Source organism: Bombus flavifrons, chromosome 4, assembly GCF_040668555.2.
Source record: "Bombus flavifrons isolate JBK064 chromosome 4, iyBomFlav1_principal, whole genome shotgun sequence".
In the NCBI taxonomy this organism is placed as follows: Eukaryota; Metazoa; Arthropoda; class Insecta; order Hymenoptera; family Apidae; genus Bombus; species Bombus flavifrons.
This window is the reverse complement of record NC_138445.1, coordinates 6,083,604-6,102,229: the sequence shown is the minus strand read 5'-3', so window position 1 is coordinate 6,102,229 and position 18,626 is coordinate 6,083,604. Positions and strand designations below refer to the sequence as shown.

The window sequence follows — 18,626 nt, the reverse complement described above, 5'->3', positions numbered from 1 at the left end:
CTATCTCCCAACAGCAGCGAAACCACGCGGCAATTGTTACGGTTGACAGTAAAGAGCCTGTGCTCACGGGCTCAGGCAATAGCCGCTTCCTTTGAAGGGGGTAATTTAGCTAAATTCCATTTTTTTAAAGAAATATAATGGTACAATAAAGTAAACAAAAAAAAAAAAAGGAAAGGAATAAAAAAATAAAATGAAAAGAAGCTGAAAAAGAAACGATAAAAAAGAAAATAAAACAAAAAAGAACGTAGCTGTGAAAGAAAGCACAAGTGTATACTTCGAATCGCGATCATATAAACAGTTCTCCACACTCATACTGGAGCCTAGAAAAAACCATTCGACGATTAAATCGTGAAAAATCAACATGAAACTTCCTGTGATGGGGATAAGACTCTTAATGACCGGAAAACGTTTTTCAAGTGTTCTCAAGTAAGGCGCTTCAATTAATTTTTTAGGTTTTGTCATGCAGCGCAACCTTATGTCTGTACTTGCAAGCCGAACTGCAACTGAACTTTATTATCTAATCTACATTTTTTTAACAACATTTTTCTACACCGCAATGTGAAATAGTATATGTTTACTTCAAATAGATTGCAAAATATTATATGTGAAATATAGTTTAGTTCATATTCTTTATTTTCAGTGGTAAGGACGACGAAGATGGCATTAAATGCAAAACTTTAACAAATCGATCTCAGCGCTATAACTAACGGCCGATTTGTGAAACACATCTCCCAACATTAAAAGCTGTACCTTCACTATGAAAGTTTCCAGTCTGTGTATGCAATCGTGCTTTCGGTATACATACATAATAGACCCTATACTTTATGCTATAGGGTATACTTGTTTACATGACTGTGAATTACAGTATTTACTTTTAAGTTTATATTAATTCAAGCAATATTTACATTCATAAAAATGGTAAGCACTATACTTTTTATAAAATAGCTATTAATCACATTTTTAGACTGCATAATTATCAAACCGAAAAAAGAAATTTTCCCCTTAAGTAATGTTAGGGGTAAAAAAAAAATAAATTATAGTACATAATGATTTTCAAATAAGAAATTGCTAAATTACATACATTTTCCTGTATAGGATGTACAAAGGCATTCTGTACATACTCTTGTATTTCGATCTTTAAAGAGAACACATGATATGTTTTTATTAAATCAAGGTACTTTACCACCTGTGGATCCTAACTTGTAAGTATATTTTGTATTTATAATATAAATGAACATTATAAAATGGTAAAAATAATGTTTTATAGACAAAAAATGAAGAAATCTGTAAAAGCAAAAGACTCTTATGGTCCTGTATTGGCACGTGTCAAAACTAACAATATAATGAAAATACAAAATGAAAATGAAAATACAGATCCTCCTCCACCAGGCGGTATTTATAAATATATATGTATTATATCATAATAATATTTATATATGTTATTGATTTAATAACAATGATATTGTTTGCAGATGAATCTTTTGGAGGAAATAATAATGTTGCAGTTGTTCCTTATAATCCTACACAAAACAACAATATGATAGTAACAACGCAAACGAATTCAGGAGGAAATTCAGTTAATATGTCATTAATCATACCACAGAAGAAGACACCATCTATGGCAAAACCTAAGTGGCATGCACCATGGAAATTATATAGGGTTATTAGTGGTCATCTTGGTTGGGTAAGGTGTTGTGCTGTTGAACCAGGAAATGAATGGTTTGCAACAGGATCTGCAGATAGAGTGATTAAAGTAAGATTATTGTTTCGTTTAATATTTGTATTAAATTATATAATATATTGCAATGTCATTTTATACAGTTTTATAAACTGATTTTGGTCATAAATTTTGTAGATCTTAGTAGCCCTTATTTTAATTATATTATTACATAATACTTTTAAAAATTTCAGATATGGGATCTTGCAACTGGTAAATTGAAAGTTTCTTTGACTGGTCACATAAGCAGTGTTCGTGGACTTGCATTTTCTCAAAGACACCCATATTTATTTTCTTGTGGAGAAGATCGGCAAGTGAAGTGTTGGGATCTTGAGTACAACAAGGTTACAACATAGTTTTAATTATATATACTATTACTTTATATATTCAATAATTAATATTCAGTAGTTCATATTTTACAATTTCTACTGTTTTTACAGGTTATAAGACATTATCATGGACATTTATCAGCTGTATATTCCATGGCATTACATCCTAGTATTGATGTATTAGTAACTGCAGGTAGAGATTCTACTGCAAGAGTATGGGATATGCGAACCAAAGCAAATGTACATACACTTGTTGGTCACACTAACACAGTTGCTAGTGTAATTTGTCAAACAGCTGAACCACAGGTATCAAAATCAAACAATTCATCAAATAATTTGATATATATATCTAAAAAACTATTTAACTATATATTTTTTTACTTCTTTCTTTTACTAGATTGTCACTGGGAGTCACGATTGCACTATACGATTATGGGATTTAGCTGCTGGAAGATCTAGAGCTACTTTAACAAATCACAAGAAAAGTATAAGAGCTGTGACTTTTCATCCATCACTGTATGTGTACTGTATTTCTTTAGATTGTTTAGATTGTCTTTCTTTAGATTGTAAATTCCTTCATCTAATTTATATTGTTCATTAGATATATGTTCGCATCAGCATCTCCAGATAATATTAAGCAATGGAAATGTCCAGAAGGAAAATTCATTCAGAATTTATCTGGTCATAATGCAATAGTTAATTGTTTAGCTGTTAATGCTGATGGTGTATTAGTTTCTGGAGCAGATAATGGTACTATGCATCTTTGGGACTGGAGAACAGGGTAAATATAATATTTCGTATAAAGATTGTATTTTTTCAACTGATTTTCAGCATTACTTACGATATCTATACGTATATATTTCAAGGTATAATTTTCAACGTTTACAAGCACCCGTTCAACCGGGCTCAATGGATAGTGAAGCTGGAGTATTTAGTATTACATTTGACATGTCTGGTACTCGCATGATTACAACAGAAGCAGATAAAACAATCAAAGTATATAAAGAAGATGATACTGCTGTAAGAAAGCTATCTTTTAAATGTTAATTATGTCAATAATTTCGATAAAAAGACATAATTATTTTATTATTATTATTATATTATTTTTTATTAATATTATTTTTAGACTGAAGAGACACATCCTGTAAATTGGAGACCAGATATAATAAAGCGGAGAAAATATTAAGCAAATCTTAAAGCTATCATAGCCTCAACTGTCACTATTCACACTGTTACAGTTAGCACTGATACATTTAACACTGATTCGACTAACACTGTATGAAGCTTCCAGGAAAGAGCTGTGTCCAAAAGGAAAAGAATTCCAACGTTTCGTCAGCATTGCAGTTGACTTTATCAAGATGTTGCTAATACTACTGTGCTTCTGAAAAAACGCTCCTGCATCTAGGTTTGAATGTTCCAGTAAGACGATCAGCATAACAACATTTTTAATTGGTCAGCTGATCAATAAAAGACTGGATATCTTCGTCACATTCTGATCACCTTTCCGGAACAATCAGAACTGAAGATAGACAAGAAACTAAAGAAACATAAAAAAATGTTTTGTGTAATATATATTATTAATTTTAAGTTTCTCGTAAATTATAATTTGTAACAAAAATCAGATTGGCAGAATATATTGGTGTTTTATAATTCTTCATCCAAGTTAAATTCTTCTTTAAGAAAGTTTTCTACTTTCACATGTATTGGTTTTATAAATGCTTCCATGCGTCAATAAATATTCGAAATATCTTTTTCTGTTGACTTTCTTTAGCTTTTTCTTCTACAACCTTTTCTTTTTTTTTGAACATGGAGAAATCCTCATGGACACTCCGCTGTTCTAATAATCGCGTAACAGCAGAGTAGTGTCGGACTCCTACCGACCAAAACTTCACGATGACCATCCTACGCGTATGACAGGAGTGCTCCAGGAACCTCTTATGAATTAACTTCTGTTGCACCCCCTTCCCACGTCCTCTTGTTCGAGCAAGTCCTAATAATTCCTGACTATTGAATTTGGCGTTAGGGGGGCCATTGCCCCTAGCGATATCGCCCCTTCTAGTCGTGGTCCGTTGGGACGGCAATGGAGCGGCTCTAAGTCGCCTGGCTGCCATCCTCCTCCATCGTCTTATCCTACAAGGGTGAGAGTTTTTCTTTCTCTCCCTTTCTGCTCGCTCCTTCGCGAGTATAACTCGCTTGCAGAAGAGGCGGACGGCCTTGTATTCCTGTGACCCTCTCAACATCGCTTCTATAATCGCTGAGGGGGTCAATCTTTCTCCTATGGCGTGCCGCAGAATGTAGCCGGGCAGCTCCCACGCCGGACAGAGCTCCAGCGTGTGCTGCGCTGTGTCCCTGCCCTCTTCGCAGTGGTGACAAATGTCTGTCGTCTCCCGTCCGATTTTTCTCAGGTACTCGCCGAACACGCCATGTCCTGGGTCATCCTGTAGGTGAGCGGGAGGCCGCGGCGGCTTCTCCATGTCTCCCAGTTTGGGAGGACCGCCTCCGCGCCTCGATGTTCGCCTCCCTCGTTGATCAGCTGGGATCGCCACTGGTCCCACTAGTCCTCCTCGGCGGTTCCTACGTCGTTTGGGGCCGCCTGCTCGGTCAAGTCTCCTTCTTCTATAACCTGACCCTAACCCATCTCAATTCCGTATCATTTCTGCGAACTTCGCCCGTCACATATGTAAATAAAGGCATTTTTATAAATATATTTGTGGTAACTATATTAAGATGTTATCTTCTGTTATAAGCTCCATTTTTTCGAGGCATCACATGCAATACATTTCGATAATCTTCGGTAGATTATCAAATTAGTAATTATGGCGTCAAAGTAACGTGTGTGTGGAACCTAAAAATGCCCAGTTTTAATTGTTGAACCAATAGATTCTACACTTTAGAACTTATATTTTCTATCTTTGTATTTTACATGTTGAAAATTACAAGATTGCAAAAAACGTCAGTAATTGTTTGTCTCCTATAGTAAAGTTTTTATTTAAGTAAGCCCATTTTTTATTTGATATTTATTTTCATTATGCAATAATTTAATTAAAATATTTTATAATCACATAAAAAGTTGAATACATTATACAAATTAAATTTATACAGTATTCAAAATCGAAAATAAGCTTCAGATATTTATTTAAATTTTTGTGTAATTATACATTTATTATCATTACAGTGAAAATAATACAAATATGGCAATCTAGTATCTCAAAAATTTAACTTTTTTTTAAATATTATAAATAAGTATTCTATACAATGTATAGTAGGCAGTGACTGTCTATTGCATCTTAATTAAGAGGAATAAATAATAATATAAATAGTTTTTCATATTGATGAAATGTGATACTAACAAATTTTTCTTATTATACAGTATACAGTATTCCATAAAATCCTTAGATAATAATAATAATAAGCTCTCATAATTATAATTTTTATTATAAAAAGAACTATTTACACATATTAGGAATTCATACTATATTAAAACATAAAATGTTCCAAAATATAAACCAAATAGGAAACATTGTGGAAACTGTTACATTATATAACCAATTCCCATAAATCATTGAATCCATGATACTAAAAACAAATGCTTGCTTTGTAGCACGATATCCTCGAAATAAAATTGAGGAGAGGGAATCAGAAAAAAAATATATGTATGTGTAACACATTATGAATAAACTTGCAATCATAAATGGATGTAGAAAAACCCACATAAAAGAAAGCATTTTGCGCGATCTGCAACATAATTTTATTATAAATTTTAATAATTCTAAATAATATTCCAGTTTTTCTTTAAAAATGTTTTTACGATATAAAAGAATAAGAAACAATAATTTGTAATTAATAATTTTTTGTATTTAGGAAAACAGTTTGTAAATTAATAAGTTATGTGAACTATAATATTTCAAATATTTTAATATAAATCAAATTGGACAATACGTTTTATTTTATATTTTGAAAAATATGATCTAAAAAGAATTTAATCTTTAAAATGTACTTACTTGGTGAGATTTTGCTTTGGTGTTATTGGTAGAACAAATACAAAAGGTACATAAATTACAGCAGTCAGAAGTGCCAAAGAAAAATTATGCATTGCTATGCACATTAATACAGTACCCAACTCTACTAGTGCAATCACACAAACTAAAGCTGCATTTTTATATTTCATTTGCCTAGAAGTAACAATAATTAATTTAAGTATAACTTATTATGGCATCAGTTAATGAATTAAAGTAAGTTACCTTCTAGAATAAAATGGCCATATTAATGTTAAGATAGTTATTGCAACAAAACCGAAATATATAGAGTCTTCTGTAAGAGAATTTACTTTTTTACCAAAATAAGTAAGTGGGAATGGGGATGTTGCAATTACAACACCACAAATATGGCTCCATAATATTTCTGACATAATAATGCCAATGTCAAATCCATCATCCTATAAAAAAAGTATATGTTATAAGTATATAATACTTGTTATAATTGCAGAAAATATATCAATTTATGGCTTAAACAAATATTCTATATTTATCAATAATAAATATTAAATTTTCAGCTTATTATTTATTAGTTAAACATGTAAAAAGGAAGTTAAAAAAACAAACCTTTGACTGTTTAATAACTGTGTTTTCCTTATCTTCTACAGAAGTGGATACTTGAAGCCTTTGCCAAATAGAAAATGCTTTTACAAATATCCCAGCAATAATTAAGACTAAAGATCTTATATAAAGTCCTAAAATATTTTTTCAATGATAATTATTTATATTTCATTACTAGATATATAAAGACTAACTCTGTATATAATTATATATTGCAATGGATTTTTTATTTTCTAAGTTTGTAAATTTTTTAATAACGAAAAACAAAACATTGATTTTCACTCACCAATAGAAATATAAGTATCTGTTGATGGAAGCAGATAAAAAAAATAAGATTGGTGAAAACGTTCTAATAAATTATTTAACGATCGTACTATACTTTCTACAATACGACCAATTTGATAAAAATTTCCATTAGAATTTTGTTGACCAGGCTTTTCAAAACCTTCCAAAGTAATCGCTTCAATACCGAACCTATAACAATATTCATTAAAGGAAAATTATTAAATGATGAGAAAACCATAATAATTAAAATACAATAATCCTTATTGAAAAGAACAATAATCAGTATTTCTCACAAGAGAATTTATAAATCTGATCAACCAAATAAGACATAAAACAGGATGGTTTTTGTTTATACATTAATTAATACTATGCATATTAACATCATTAATTTCAGTAATGTTATTTTAATCTGTTATTACAAACGTTTTGAAAAATATGCTAGATAGAAAAAAATACTTTTAGATTTGTAAATGGAATCATATATACATATATATGTATTATGAATAACAAACTAACAATAAATCTTTCATGATTTTTTATAGTTATTAAATACCTATGGAAAAGTCCATGATTTCCTGTTGGAATTCCAGTAGCTTGACTTGTAATCATCAACAGAAGTGTATTGAAATGATACCACCAATAGTTAAACTTATTTTTATATTTAACATCAAAACGTCTTTGAAATGATTGTCGAATTCCTTCCTTGGCTATCATATTTTGTGCCAAATTAAAAAGATCTAAATTGGGTAATCGACCATTTAATCCTTCTACCTAGAGAAAAAAGAAACTTTATATGATTCTAGACAAAATGATATTTTTACGAATTTCCTTTAAATTATCTACAATTTAAGAATAATAATATTTGTCAAATAAATAATAATTACTGCATAAATTGAAACATTTTGGATATTTTCAAGTATTATAAACATTCATTCATTTTTTCATTTCATTTCTTTTAATACAGCTGAAATAAAAATTTTAATTTTGTTTAACAAGCAGACGATAAATTTATTCAATGAAATTGACTCAATCTTTTTTGCTTTAAAATAAAATACAATATAAATTACTTAAATATTTTTGTACATAAATTTACACATATTGTTAATGTTCAAATCTTACAGAATAGAAAAGGATTATTAGGTACTTAAAATTAAATAAAAATGCATAATAATAATTCTACTCTAGAATTTTAGTTAATTAAAATTTAATAAAACAAACATACTTTAACATCAATAGACGTAATCTTCATTGAATGTAATTCCAAATTAATAGCAGTTTGAATAGAGCCAGCACGACCAGGAAGATCTCCAGATACAAGTATACCTTTGTTACCACTAGTAACTCCATGATATGCATCCAACCACGCTTGTATTCCTAATTGTTCATGTTCTGTTATTAGGAATACAATATCCTTTGCCCAGTATTTCTGTTCTATAAATCAAGTTTTTAATACATTATTAATAAAATAAAAGTATATAACTAAATAAATACAAGTAATTATATTATATAAGAAATAAACATAATCCTTATATAGAATTACATTTTTATCTTTACACATATTTATTTTAAAACTTCCATTTATTTTCATGTTCTTGTATGATATTTATATACTTCAAAATTATTATCCAAGTCTATTTGTACATAACACAAAGACACTTCTCATTTTATTATAAGATAATACTACCAGAATTATTAAAAAACAATTTAATTATATTTTTTGTAAATACTTACTTCTACAAAATTTAGCAAATGCAAGAAGAAGAGCAATAGAAGGTGCAGTATCCAAATAAATACTGTTAATTGGTCTAAAAGGGACGCTAACTACAATTGCTTCTGTACTAGCTGCTCTTGGAGCTCTCATAATCCCATATATATTTTGGCCTGTAAACTATAAATGTACCAAAATCTTTATATCTTAACGAAATACCTTTTAAATCTTTCAAAATTTTGTCTTTCTTTGATGATAGTATAACTCACTTAATAATTAATTTAAAGAAATATCTGAGAAACTACCTAATAAAAATAAATGATATGTTTTTTCATTTACCTGTTGCTCTTGAAAAGGATATACTAATGTGAAATTATGTGTAAAAACATCCAAATGAAGCTGATTTAATTTAGCAGCTAACCAAGCATATGGCATTACATCGGGATATTGTTTCATTTCATGGATTAAGTGTATATAATACTGTTTTGCTGTTTGTGCCAAGTTACTTTCTTTCGTAACCAATCCTGGCAATAAAGCATTTTCAGAGAAATAGGTATCTACATGTTTAAAAAATACACATATTAGGACATTTATATATTAATATTATTATATGTATATATGTTAGATTGATATTATGTATAGTATTCAAAAATATTGAATAATGTATGGATGATGCAATAAATATTATTACTACTTCGAATTGGAAGAATTAATTTACATATAATATAATTCATTAAAATAAATAGTTCTATCTACCACAAAAAAAAAAAATAACAGTTTGTTTAAAGTCAGACCTTTATTTTACTTCTTTATATAATATATTCCATATTTTTAACTTTCTTTTATTTGAATGCAAAAATCTTCAGATAAAAACAAAAATTATTTAAAAAAATGTTCTATTTATATTTATATTATATATAACTCTTACATATATTCTATAATTTATAATATGTTGAAATGCTGAAATATAATCTGAGTTCTATATTGCATATCTTTGTAAGTAAATTGCAGATTTTTATGCACATTCATATTCTTTACAATATAATTAAAAAGGTAGACTCTCAATAGAGAATTGTTTTATCTATCAAATATTATAGAAAAAATGATACTTTGTGTATTTATATATTTTTTTATTTTATAATTATTTTAATTATAAAATATTTAATTATTTTATAAATTCATATTAATAAGACATATTTTTTCTTATTTTAATCAGTATTATACAATCAATATTATACACCTTAAAAATATTTGATCCATTATACAAAACACACTGTATAAATAATATTATAAAATACATGTATGATGTCATTCTGATAATAAACTAAAATAATCTATACATAAATCCTATTTTATTTATGTAGCAAATACAGATAATAAAAATAATTGATATTTATAATATTAATTATTTATGTTAATATTTTCTATTAGATTATTTTTATAACATAACCTAATTTTGTTGATTTAGATAATACAATTTCATACTTACTATCATTGAATATGGGTAAAGCAAGAAGTAATATCCAAACAATACCGCTAATGTATAAGAAGAAACAAAGTGGTCGTTCCCGTTTCAATAAAAATTTTATTATTTTTCCAGATCCTGTTGTAGGATCCGTTAATAACCCCATTGTCAGTTCTACCTAGTTCTATTCATTTATGCTGTATTCGAGAGAATATCTGGCTGCATATATCCATGTTAAACTTAATTACAATTTTACTAGTTACTTGATAAACTCTATCATATTATAGTTATGCTATTAAAAATATATATGTATATATATACAATATCTTAGATATAATTACTTCTTAGTATTTAGTTTAGTATTTAGTTTTAATTAGAATGAGTATTTTGAAATTAATACTTAAATTCGTACATTTGTTTAAAAAATTTTAATTGATTTTTTAATAATTTAATATACATTACTAATCTATATTGCAGAAAAAATGTAAAGTTATGATACTTAACATTTCAAAAATATAAATTTAACTTTTTAACAAATCACATATAAAATGAAATTTTGACTAAAGAAATCAATGAGTTTTCCATTTTAATATTATGCCATGTAGTATCAGTATTACTATATAATAGCATCATAGTAAAATTAAATACAAACATTAATGACGAAAAACATTAAAAAATTACATAATAGATATGAATAAATGCATAAATAAATAAAGTAAATGTTTAATAAGCATATTAGTTTAACTTACGTTATAATACATAAAATAATTATTTGTGATTTACTTAAACCTTACTTTTTAATGAAATAGATATATACTAATCTGAGATTTTTTAAATAAACAATTATTACATTTAGAAAATAGTTAAAAAAATATGTAAATATATTGCAGAAGGATTTAATATTATTTTATGTTTGTGATAATATTTTGTATTTGAATAAATATAAACATAAATAGTTTTTAAAAATTATTCTGAGCATTTCATAATATTGTCGAAATATGTAGATATGTTTCATGATTATAGTTCCATATTATTTACAGATATTAGTACAAAAGGTTGTACAGAATCTTATTGTTTAAAAACAAATTAATACTGTAATATATATATGTAATAATAATAGATATACATTATATATTGTAATTTTTATACTATTGCATAAGTATTGTTATAGAAAATTTTTTTCATATTAAACTATTTCAGTAAGTGTATGAATAATTTAATTCGATCATACTTAAATAATAAATATTTAATATTTTTAAAATATTTATAATTTTTACAAAAATAATATTCATTTGACATAGAATATATATTTATTATAAGAGTTTAGAATGTAACAAATATATTTTTATACCTTACAATGAATACTTATGTATGAAGATTTGATACTTTTTATACAAATTTGTTAGAATTATATGGTTCTTTTTAAATAAAAATCTTTGGTTTCGTTTTATGTATTATGAAAAAGAATGAAACTAGGGCAGAATTCCATTAAAAATAGTAAAAGTATGTTACACTAGAAACGGCTCACTGTATATATAATATCATTCATATTTAAATATTAATAAAATATCGTGATAGTTCCTAAAATTCTTCGCAAACAAGAAGCACATTGTTACATATTGTCAGATTCTGATGTTATTAATGGAAAGTTTTGTGTATCTATAAGTAAATCTTCATTTATATTTGCTTTTTCTTCAGGTTCAAATTCATCTACATCCTCTCCATCAGTTATTACTTGAGGACCAGTAGATTTATATTGGAATGCAGAATGTGATAAATCAACTTCAACAGGAAATAACATTGCAGAGGATAATAAATCTCGTGTATTAGTATAATATTTTGCTAAACCAGCTGCAAATTTTTGCAATTGCCATACGACATCTTGAACATGTTTATTGTCTAATAATTCGAGCTTTACAAGTACATCTGATCTAAGTTTACCAAATTTTGCACGAGCTTCTTGTCGACATCTTAAGATTAGACGATATTCATAATTGCCTGTTTCCACTCGATAAAAAGGTTCTTGTATTGATGCGTAACTTTGTTCCTCATCATCCATTTCTTTTATTTTCAAACAATAAGAAAGATATTCAAATTTTGCATCAGCATATTTGCTTATGGTTAATCGAGTATCTGGAATAGCTTTGTGAAGATATGTGCCTAAATCATTTAATATAGGTTTCAAATTTTTTAAAATTGTTATTCCATATTTTTCCATTTGTCTATGTTGTTCACCAAATTGTCTGAAAGCTTCACTAGCTCGTGGTTGTGGTTCTCTTACTCCTATTGCAGCAAAGGCATCACCAAATACTAAAATATGCAATATAATGATATGTAAAATATTAAAACAAAATATTATTGTAATATTTGTATATATATATAATCTCAAAATTGAATAATTTTTGACACAGTTAAATTTAAAAGTGAGTTTTGGAATTTGATAATTTATTTAAAAATGTATAACAATACCTTTGTATATTTGTATTAAATCAAAAAAACTATGTAGAGTAGCATTAGCATGGGAAACTAAACCTCTATACAAATTTTCTGTGCGCTGCAATGCCATTAATCGTTGTACAAGTGCATCGTTACAAAGAATGGCACGTGATAATCCAAGTGCATCTGCTGTTGCACTTCCCATTCCTTCAATTAATCTATGTTTTACCTAAAATTAATTTAAGGATTAAAATAATGTAATCATTTATAATAAATATATAGGTTTGGACAATAAATACCTTTTTCAAAGCTATATCAAGAGTACGACCTTGTTTAGGATCGGCATGTAATTTATTATAATTAATACTGACTTGAGAATCACAAGATTGTATCATTTTTGCAACTTCTACTTTTGTCTTTCCTTTAACTGATACTCCATTTACCGCTACAAGTTCATCTCCTGATTGTAAAGTACCATCTATAGCTGCAGGTGAATAGTCAAAAATTTGTACAATATACAAGCAGGGGCATAATGGTGCTCCACCTCCAATACTTATGCCAATAAGATTACTGCTATCTTTTTGTATTACAATATTTCCAGAAGTTATGGTCATACCCCTGTATAAATTAATGAAACAAAAGAATACATCAATATATTGTTTCACATAAAATACTTGTATAATACTTATTTGATACAATTTACTTCCATACTCATATTCTTAGCATGAAATAAGTTATAAACATATTTATTATAACAACAACAATAATAATAAATTAATAATACTTATATAAATGCATATAAATATAAAGTATGCTGTACATTAACATAAAACTATCTATTACATTATTGTTTATAATATTTTTTAACAGCTAATAATGTGCATAAATAGATACAAAATAATTTTAAAAGCTTAGAGGTATGACATTTCATAAAAAAAAGCTTAATATATAAATAAGGAAGAATAAAACAATTTAAATACAAATATGTATCAAATAACTGGTCAAAAAAAATCCTTACCTGAATGTTCTGATAATAATTAAATGTTTAGAAATATTAAACTAAAAAATACTGAATTATGTTATTATTTTTTATGAAACACTATAAACAAATTAAGTACCAATTAATATATTAAAATATAACTTTAGTATTAAACACATTATTATCAAAACTTACGTATTATTGGGTAGATGATGAAGAGACTGATCTTGACTGACCAGTTCTACATCTGGTCTACGTTCCATAATGATTAAAAGAAACAGAAAATATACAGTTTGTAACATCTCTTAAATGTATTATAGAAAATGTTAGTAAAAGAAATTTAAATGAAAGACAAGATAGTGGAACATAAAAATGCATACATGCGATCTTCCATTGTAGTAAATTGATGCAATTGCACATTAGCTGATGGCACGGTGGTTAATGAAACAAAATTTTCTTTAGATTCATCGACAATATTTGTTAAAGTTATATTACTTGTAGATAGTACTGTTTGATCCACTAGACTATTCCACCGTACCGTGGCATACAAACATGCATTTTACAAGAAAAAGGAAGCATATTTAAATTGAAATGTAACACATATCAATAAGTAAATAATCAATTGTATGAAACCAACATCTTATCTTCTTCGAAGAAGAAATCATCATAATCCATGCTCGCAATCTGTAATGTTAATAAAGATTTAGTTAGTGCTCAACACTTTGATTTTTTAGATGTAACGTTAGTTATAATCAAATAAAATATTTTAGTGATATACATTAAAATCCTTGTATTTTTAATTTAATTTGTGATAAACTGTAACAGAATAAACGCGTAACATTAAAAACAAATACTAATCATAATACCTTTATGAACTACTTATATTAAAGAAACAAGAAAGAATATGACACATATAAACTTTACTTCTCAGTTTCAAGGAATAAATATAATCGATTCTTTGTTACTGCATGTTGCATCGTTGTCATATACATATATGTAGAGATGTGCATACAGATTCAAATAATTGAAAACAAATTAAATTAATTTTCATAACCGATACTTTTTTATAGATATATAACTTTCTACGAAATTTTTCTTTTGTAAATAATTATTTTAGAAACATTTATTGAAAACATAAACATAAAAGTAAGTACATTTTACTGCTGGTTACTTTACGCGTGATTTTATTGGTACTGATAAATTTTCTAGTAATTATAAGCAAGATCGTATAAACAGATCTCGACACTTGCTAGAGAAAACTGTCTGAAAATTGAGTCGTGAGAAATCAACATGGAAGACAATGAAGTTCTAGTTCTTTAAAGATAGAAACGAACAGGGTGTCTCTACTCGGTGTTTCGGTATGTGAATCACGAGACCCGATTATATGATCTTGATCCCCATTACAAGGTTCCCCTTTTGGGAATGACCATTCACGATCGCGTAAATAGATCTCAACACTTATATACAAAAAAAAGCACCGAAGCGACTCAATTTTCAGATGGTTTTCCTTAGCAAGCGTCGAGAATCGAGCATGTTATGTGAGGTACAGGTGATACAATACATAATACTACCTCGATCGACGTAACAATAAATTCCACTTTCAAAAACGTTTGCACTGATAAATAAATGTATGTGTTTTCCTTACTACATTTTGCATGCAAATTTTATTAATTCCCTAAAAATCTATGTATTTTAATAAGTAGTTAGGAAAATATAATTTTTAGTACAAAACTTCCAGCCTACATGCGTCACTTTTTACATTTTAACATTTTAACAAGTATGTACATCGTTTCGCATATATTATTAAGAGTTATTTTAATGGATTCTTGATATCACATGACGCTATGTCCCTTATGTTACTTCTTTTGTTCGTCTGTTCCATGAGTTGTATAGGGCGCGACGTGAATAAGTATTCAGATAGCCAAATCTGTTTTAGCAGATTTTGTTGGAAACCTGTTACCAGCTTTTGTATACGAAAAGTCTGCAGACTTGATACAGGATCTATTATATTCGGTTATGTTAGTAGATTGTCAGCAGAAATATAACATAACTTGTAGCAGATTAGTGGTAGAAATCAAGCAGTTCCTCAAATTCAACCATTTATATATTTTTAATACAAGCGCATCTTTTTTCTTGTTCTTTTTATTATTATTTAATTTGTATTTTACAATTTGTCCAGCTGGACATTCGGTAAATTTTTCTAGTTTAATTGCTAAATAATATGTGGATGGCTACCCCCCCTCCCCGCGGGGTGTTTCTTTTTAGTCTTCTTTCTATGAGAGTTTTGCTCGCTTCAGCAGCCAGTTGGTTTGGATGTGTTGCCATTCTTTCCTTGTATTTTTTTGCGTACCTGCCGATTTCTTCTTTGACCGTTTGTATTTTTAAGTCTTTGCATATATCCTCGTTTCTGACACACCATGAGGTGTTGACTATTGTTCTCAGTATCTTCGTGGATGCTATTAAGGCTGGTAATAAAACTTGAACGGAAAAATACATACATGCTAAACTAATGAAAGCCACGGATAGAAAATAGCTTTTTAAAAAATCGCTTCGCTTGTCCAGTATGGCATAAGTCGTGTACCCACCGTTAGCACACAAAAAGTTCTTTACTTGTGTATGCCCTCGAATATTTCAACAATATTTTTTACTATACACCATAGGTCTGTCTAATGGTGAGGTCTAGATACTTTACCTGGATTCTCATCTTCCGGCGACTTCCGCCTCCTCCAACCGTAGGTTATACCTGGCTGAAGGTGTCCCGTGACGGTCCCTGGTGCAGATCCACAGGGTTGTAGTCTTCTCGGGGGACACAGTCCCAACTCTAGCTCCAACCCTCTAATTGTGGCGATCACGCCCCGTGTCATCGGTATAATACGTCAGCGCCGTGTCCGGGGCCATCGGCTTCCGGAGCATCGTGTCGTAGGTCAGATCCCAGAAGAGCGACCCTAAAACTGATTCCTGTGGGACCCCACGATGCACAGCCGAGTGCAAGTAACCTAGGCTCCGTACAGCTCCTTTTACATTTACGCCATTATCTGTTACAAATTGCAACAGTTTTGTCCATTATTCGCTACTCCATCAAAATACATCTTAGATATGATATGTCACTCGTATGATGTCCGGTCATTCTGCGCATAACCCGGGATCCATCTCTCGGCCGAGGCGGCCACTAACTGTGCAAATATAATTAGTCGGACCGCAATAATCCTAAGCATTTGTATTTTACCGTTAGGGCCCTTAATCGTTAGAAAATATATTCAAGTCGAGACGTTCCTTATGGTTATTGTTCCATCAGGTAAAAAGTGGGGAAACGTGGGTTTTCCCATTTTTCCCGGGATTTCCACCCGCAAGCAATCAGTGGTGAGGCGACCAACACCCAGCAAGAGTTTTCCTCTACAACAGCATCGTCATCGAACTTCACTGGTTTACCATCGTCAGATCAGTCATCATCTCTAGACTGATTTTCCATCTTTAGAACAGTCAACATTTCTTGACCGGGTTTCCACCCTTAGATCAGTCACCTATTTAACTTATATCTATATGCACCGTGCATAACTGTCTATATCTACAAAGTTATTGGAATAAAGTGTATATTGTAACCTGTTAATACAGTGTTATAATCAATTCAACCACCCCTATTATCCTACACGAAATAGGGGATCGATCATTTCGTGGCGTCGATTATATAGTCGTAACGGGAATTTACGACTCCCGTTGACGCGCTTCCTCGCGATTGCGTCTTTCCGCGAACGGTCGAACATATTGCTTTACCTTAAAACACCAGTGACTAACACATATGAGTGTAATTTATTTTTAACAAAATGATGAACTGTTATCGTTAAAAAGAATTGTATATTTAAATTTGTTCAAATGTTTGTTATAATGAAGACATATTTTGCTTTTCCCAGATTTTTCAAAATTCTATTTTCAGTACGCTGATGATCATTTGCATGTAGATTGGCAGCAAATGTAGACAGAATCTGTTTACAAATCCATACCCATGTTTTTGCACTAGGCTTGGCTGTTGTAGGCCGAGCCTGTTAACAGAATCGAGTAATAAATTGGCGCTAGAAATCAAGCAGATTCTGCAAACCCAACCTGACAGCAGATTGGTAGCCGAAACATATCATAATCGGACGGTCATCTCTCCAGAGACTTTGCACTTAGAACAAGGTCGGTTTGAAGTATTGATTCGATAGTTCAATATGAAAGCTCTTATTGGTGCATCAGCAATAAATAAAACGCCTTAATTTTATTGACACCACATTAGAATAATATGAGTTATATTCATAATGAATATATTGAAGAAATCATTAGGATCACGCTGCTCCTGCGAACTCATGTAAATATCAACAATTATTGGGCTTGTGTACGTTACGTCTCTAATCACGCACTGAATCGGCCACAGCTGAATGGTTCCTGCTTTATCTAAAGTACATAAATTTGTACTGAATTATGATTTCCTTCTAATATTCAATATAAAGGAAACATTGTTACGGTATTTCATAACTTCTGTTTCGCCATTCAAATGAATATATTCCCTTGGTTCTACAACGTATGTTATATATACAACGAACATGAGTTCGTGGAGCATTTAGAACTATTCTAATATCTTTGGGAAGGTTAATAAAGAAGCTTACCTGATATGTTTCGACCACTTGCGCAGATGTTGAGAAAATCTAGGTTGGTATGATCGCTAGTTACTACAAGCTAAGTTGGTACGACTTCTAACGACGCTCTTTTGTTTTAGAAGTCGACCACGTATTAATTGACCAAGTGTATTCTGTGTGTTAAGACGTGTTGTACGAGGTGGAGAAATATATTGGAGAAAATCGAATCTGTGTGAATCGATTAATTATCAACCCATATCAATTAACAGCAGAGACGCGATCGTAAGAAAGTACGTCAACGGGAGTCGTAAATTCCCGTTACGATTAGACAATAGACGAAATTATCGACGAATTGAAACAAAAATAAACTAAATGTTTTCTAAACTTACTTGTGGAAAATCCGACACTTCTAATCTTTAATCCAAATCATATCTTCTCGACTAGTTATTTCCATTTGAATTAACTAGCGATTAGAAGATGGCTCAAGTAACTCGATCGGGCT

The 18,626-nt window shown here is 29.5% G+C and overlaps 3 protein-coding genes across 7 annotated transcripts; 1 reads left to right on the top strand and 2 right to left on the bottom strand.

Annotated features, from left to right (window-relative positions):
- Positions 1 to 57: 57 nt before the first annotated feature.
- LOC138179399 (pleiotropic regulator 1) lies at positions 58 to 3,701 on the top strand. Its single transcript, XM_069112135.1, has 11 exons — positions 58 to 426; positions 641 to 918; positions 1,096 to 1,202; positions 1,268 to 1,392; positions 1,473 to 1,753; positions 1,912 to 2,061; positions 2,158 to 2,352; positions 2,444 to 2,562; positions 2,648 to 2,827; positions 2,913 to 3,066; positions 3,173 to 3,701. Exons 2-11 carry the CDS (start codon positions 916 to 918, stop codon positions 3,230 to 3,232), a joined length of 1,374 nt encoding a protein of 457 aa, XP_068968236.1. The 5' UTR covers positions 58 to 426; positions 641 to 915; the 3' UTR covers positions 3,233 to 3,701.
- Positions 3,702 to 5,460: 1,759 nt separating this feature from the next.
- Positions 5,461 to 10,378, bottom strand: GAA1 (glycosylphosphatidylinositol anchor attachment 1). Its single transcript, XM_069112133.1, has 10 exons — positions 10,124 to 10,378; positions 8,974 to 9,191; positions 8,658 to 8,814; positions 8,149 to 8,357; positions 7,480 to 7,697; positions 6,928 to 7,115; positions 6,648 to 6,775; positions 6,288 to 6,481; positions 6,048 to 6,218; positions 5,461 to 5,781 (listed from the first exon to the last, which is right to left on the bottom strand). Exons 1-10 carry the CDS (start codon positions 10,263 to 10,265, stop codon positions 5,514 to 5,516), a joined length of 1,893 nt encoding a protein of 630 aa, XP_068968234.1. The 5' UTR covers positions 10,266 to 10,378; the 3' UTR covers positions 5,461 to 5,513.
- Positions 10,379 to 11,492: 1,114 nt separating this feature from the next.
- On the bottom strand, positions 11,493 to 14,639 carry LOC138178949 (PRKCA-binding protein-like). 5 transcript variants are annotated; one of them, XM_069111328.1, is made up of 7 exons: positions 14,381 to 14,639; positions 14,152 to 14,198; positions 13,895 to 14,038; positions 13,710 to 13,766; positions 12,835 to 13,153; positions 12,569 to 12,764; positions 11,493 to 12,409 (listed from the first exon to the last, which is right to left on the bottom strand). In XM_069111328.1, exons 2-7 carry the CDS (start codon positions 14,187 to 14,189, stop codon positions 11,712 to 11,714), a joined length of 1,452 nt encoding a protein of 483 aa, XP_068967429.1. In that variant the 5' UTR covers positions 14,190 to 14,198; positions 14,381 to 14,639; the 3' UTR covers positions 11,493 to 11,711. The 5 variants fall into 5 exon arrangements, with proteins under 5 accessions (XP_068967429.1, XP_068967430.1, XP_068967432.1 ...); XM_069111329.1 differs by lacking the exon at positions 13,710 to 13,766 and having other exon boundaries at positions 14,381 to 14,637; XM_069111331.1 differs by lacking the exon at positions 13,895 to 14,038 and having other exon boundaries at positions 14,381 to 14,637.
- Positions 14,640 to 18,626: the final 3,987 nt, after the last annotated feature.

Excerpts from the sequence above, each read along its gene's own strand:
- LOC138179399 (XM_069112135.1), top strand. Across the intron at positions 2,563-2,647 it reads GTGACTTTTCATCCATCACT|ATATATGTTCGCATCAGCAT; the intron begins GTATGTGTACTG and ends ATTGTTCATTAG. Across the intron at positions 3,067-3,172 it reads ATAAAGAAGATGATACTGCT|ACTGAAGAGACACATCCTGT; the intron begins GTAAGAAAGCTA and ends TATTATTTTTAG.
- GAA1 (XM_069112133.1), bottom strand. The coding sequence starts at position 10,265 with ATGGGGTTATTAACGGATCCTACAACAGGATCTGGAAAAATAATAAAA. Across the intron at positions 9,192-10,123 it reads TTTACCCATATTCAATGATA|ATACCTATTTCTCTGAAAAT; the intron begins GTAAGTATGAAA and ends TTAAACATGTAG. Across the intron at positions 7,698-8,148 it reads TTACGTCTATTGATGTTAAA|GTAGAAGGATTAAATGGTCG; the intron begins GTATGTTTGTTT and ends TTTTTTCTCTAG.
- LOC138178949 (XM_069111328.1), bottom strand. The coding sequence starts at position 14,189 with ATGGATTATGATGATTTCTTCTTCGAAGAAGATAAGAT. Across the intron at positions 13,154-13,709 it reads CATCATCTACCCAATAATAC|GGGTATGACCATAACTTCTG; the intron begins GTAAGTTTTGAT and ends TAATTTATACAG. Across the intron at positions 12,765-12,834 it reads TTGATATAGCTTTGAAAAAG|GTAAAACATAGATTAATTGA; the intron begins GTATTTATTGTC and ends AATTAATTTTAG.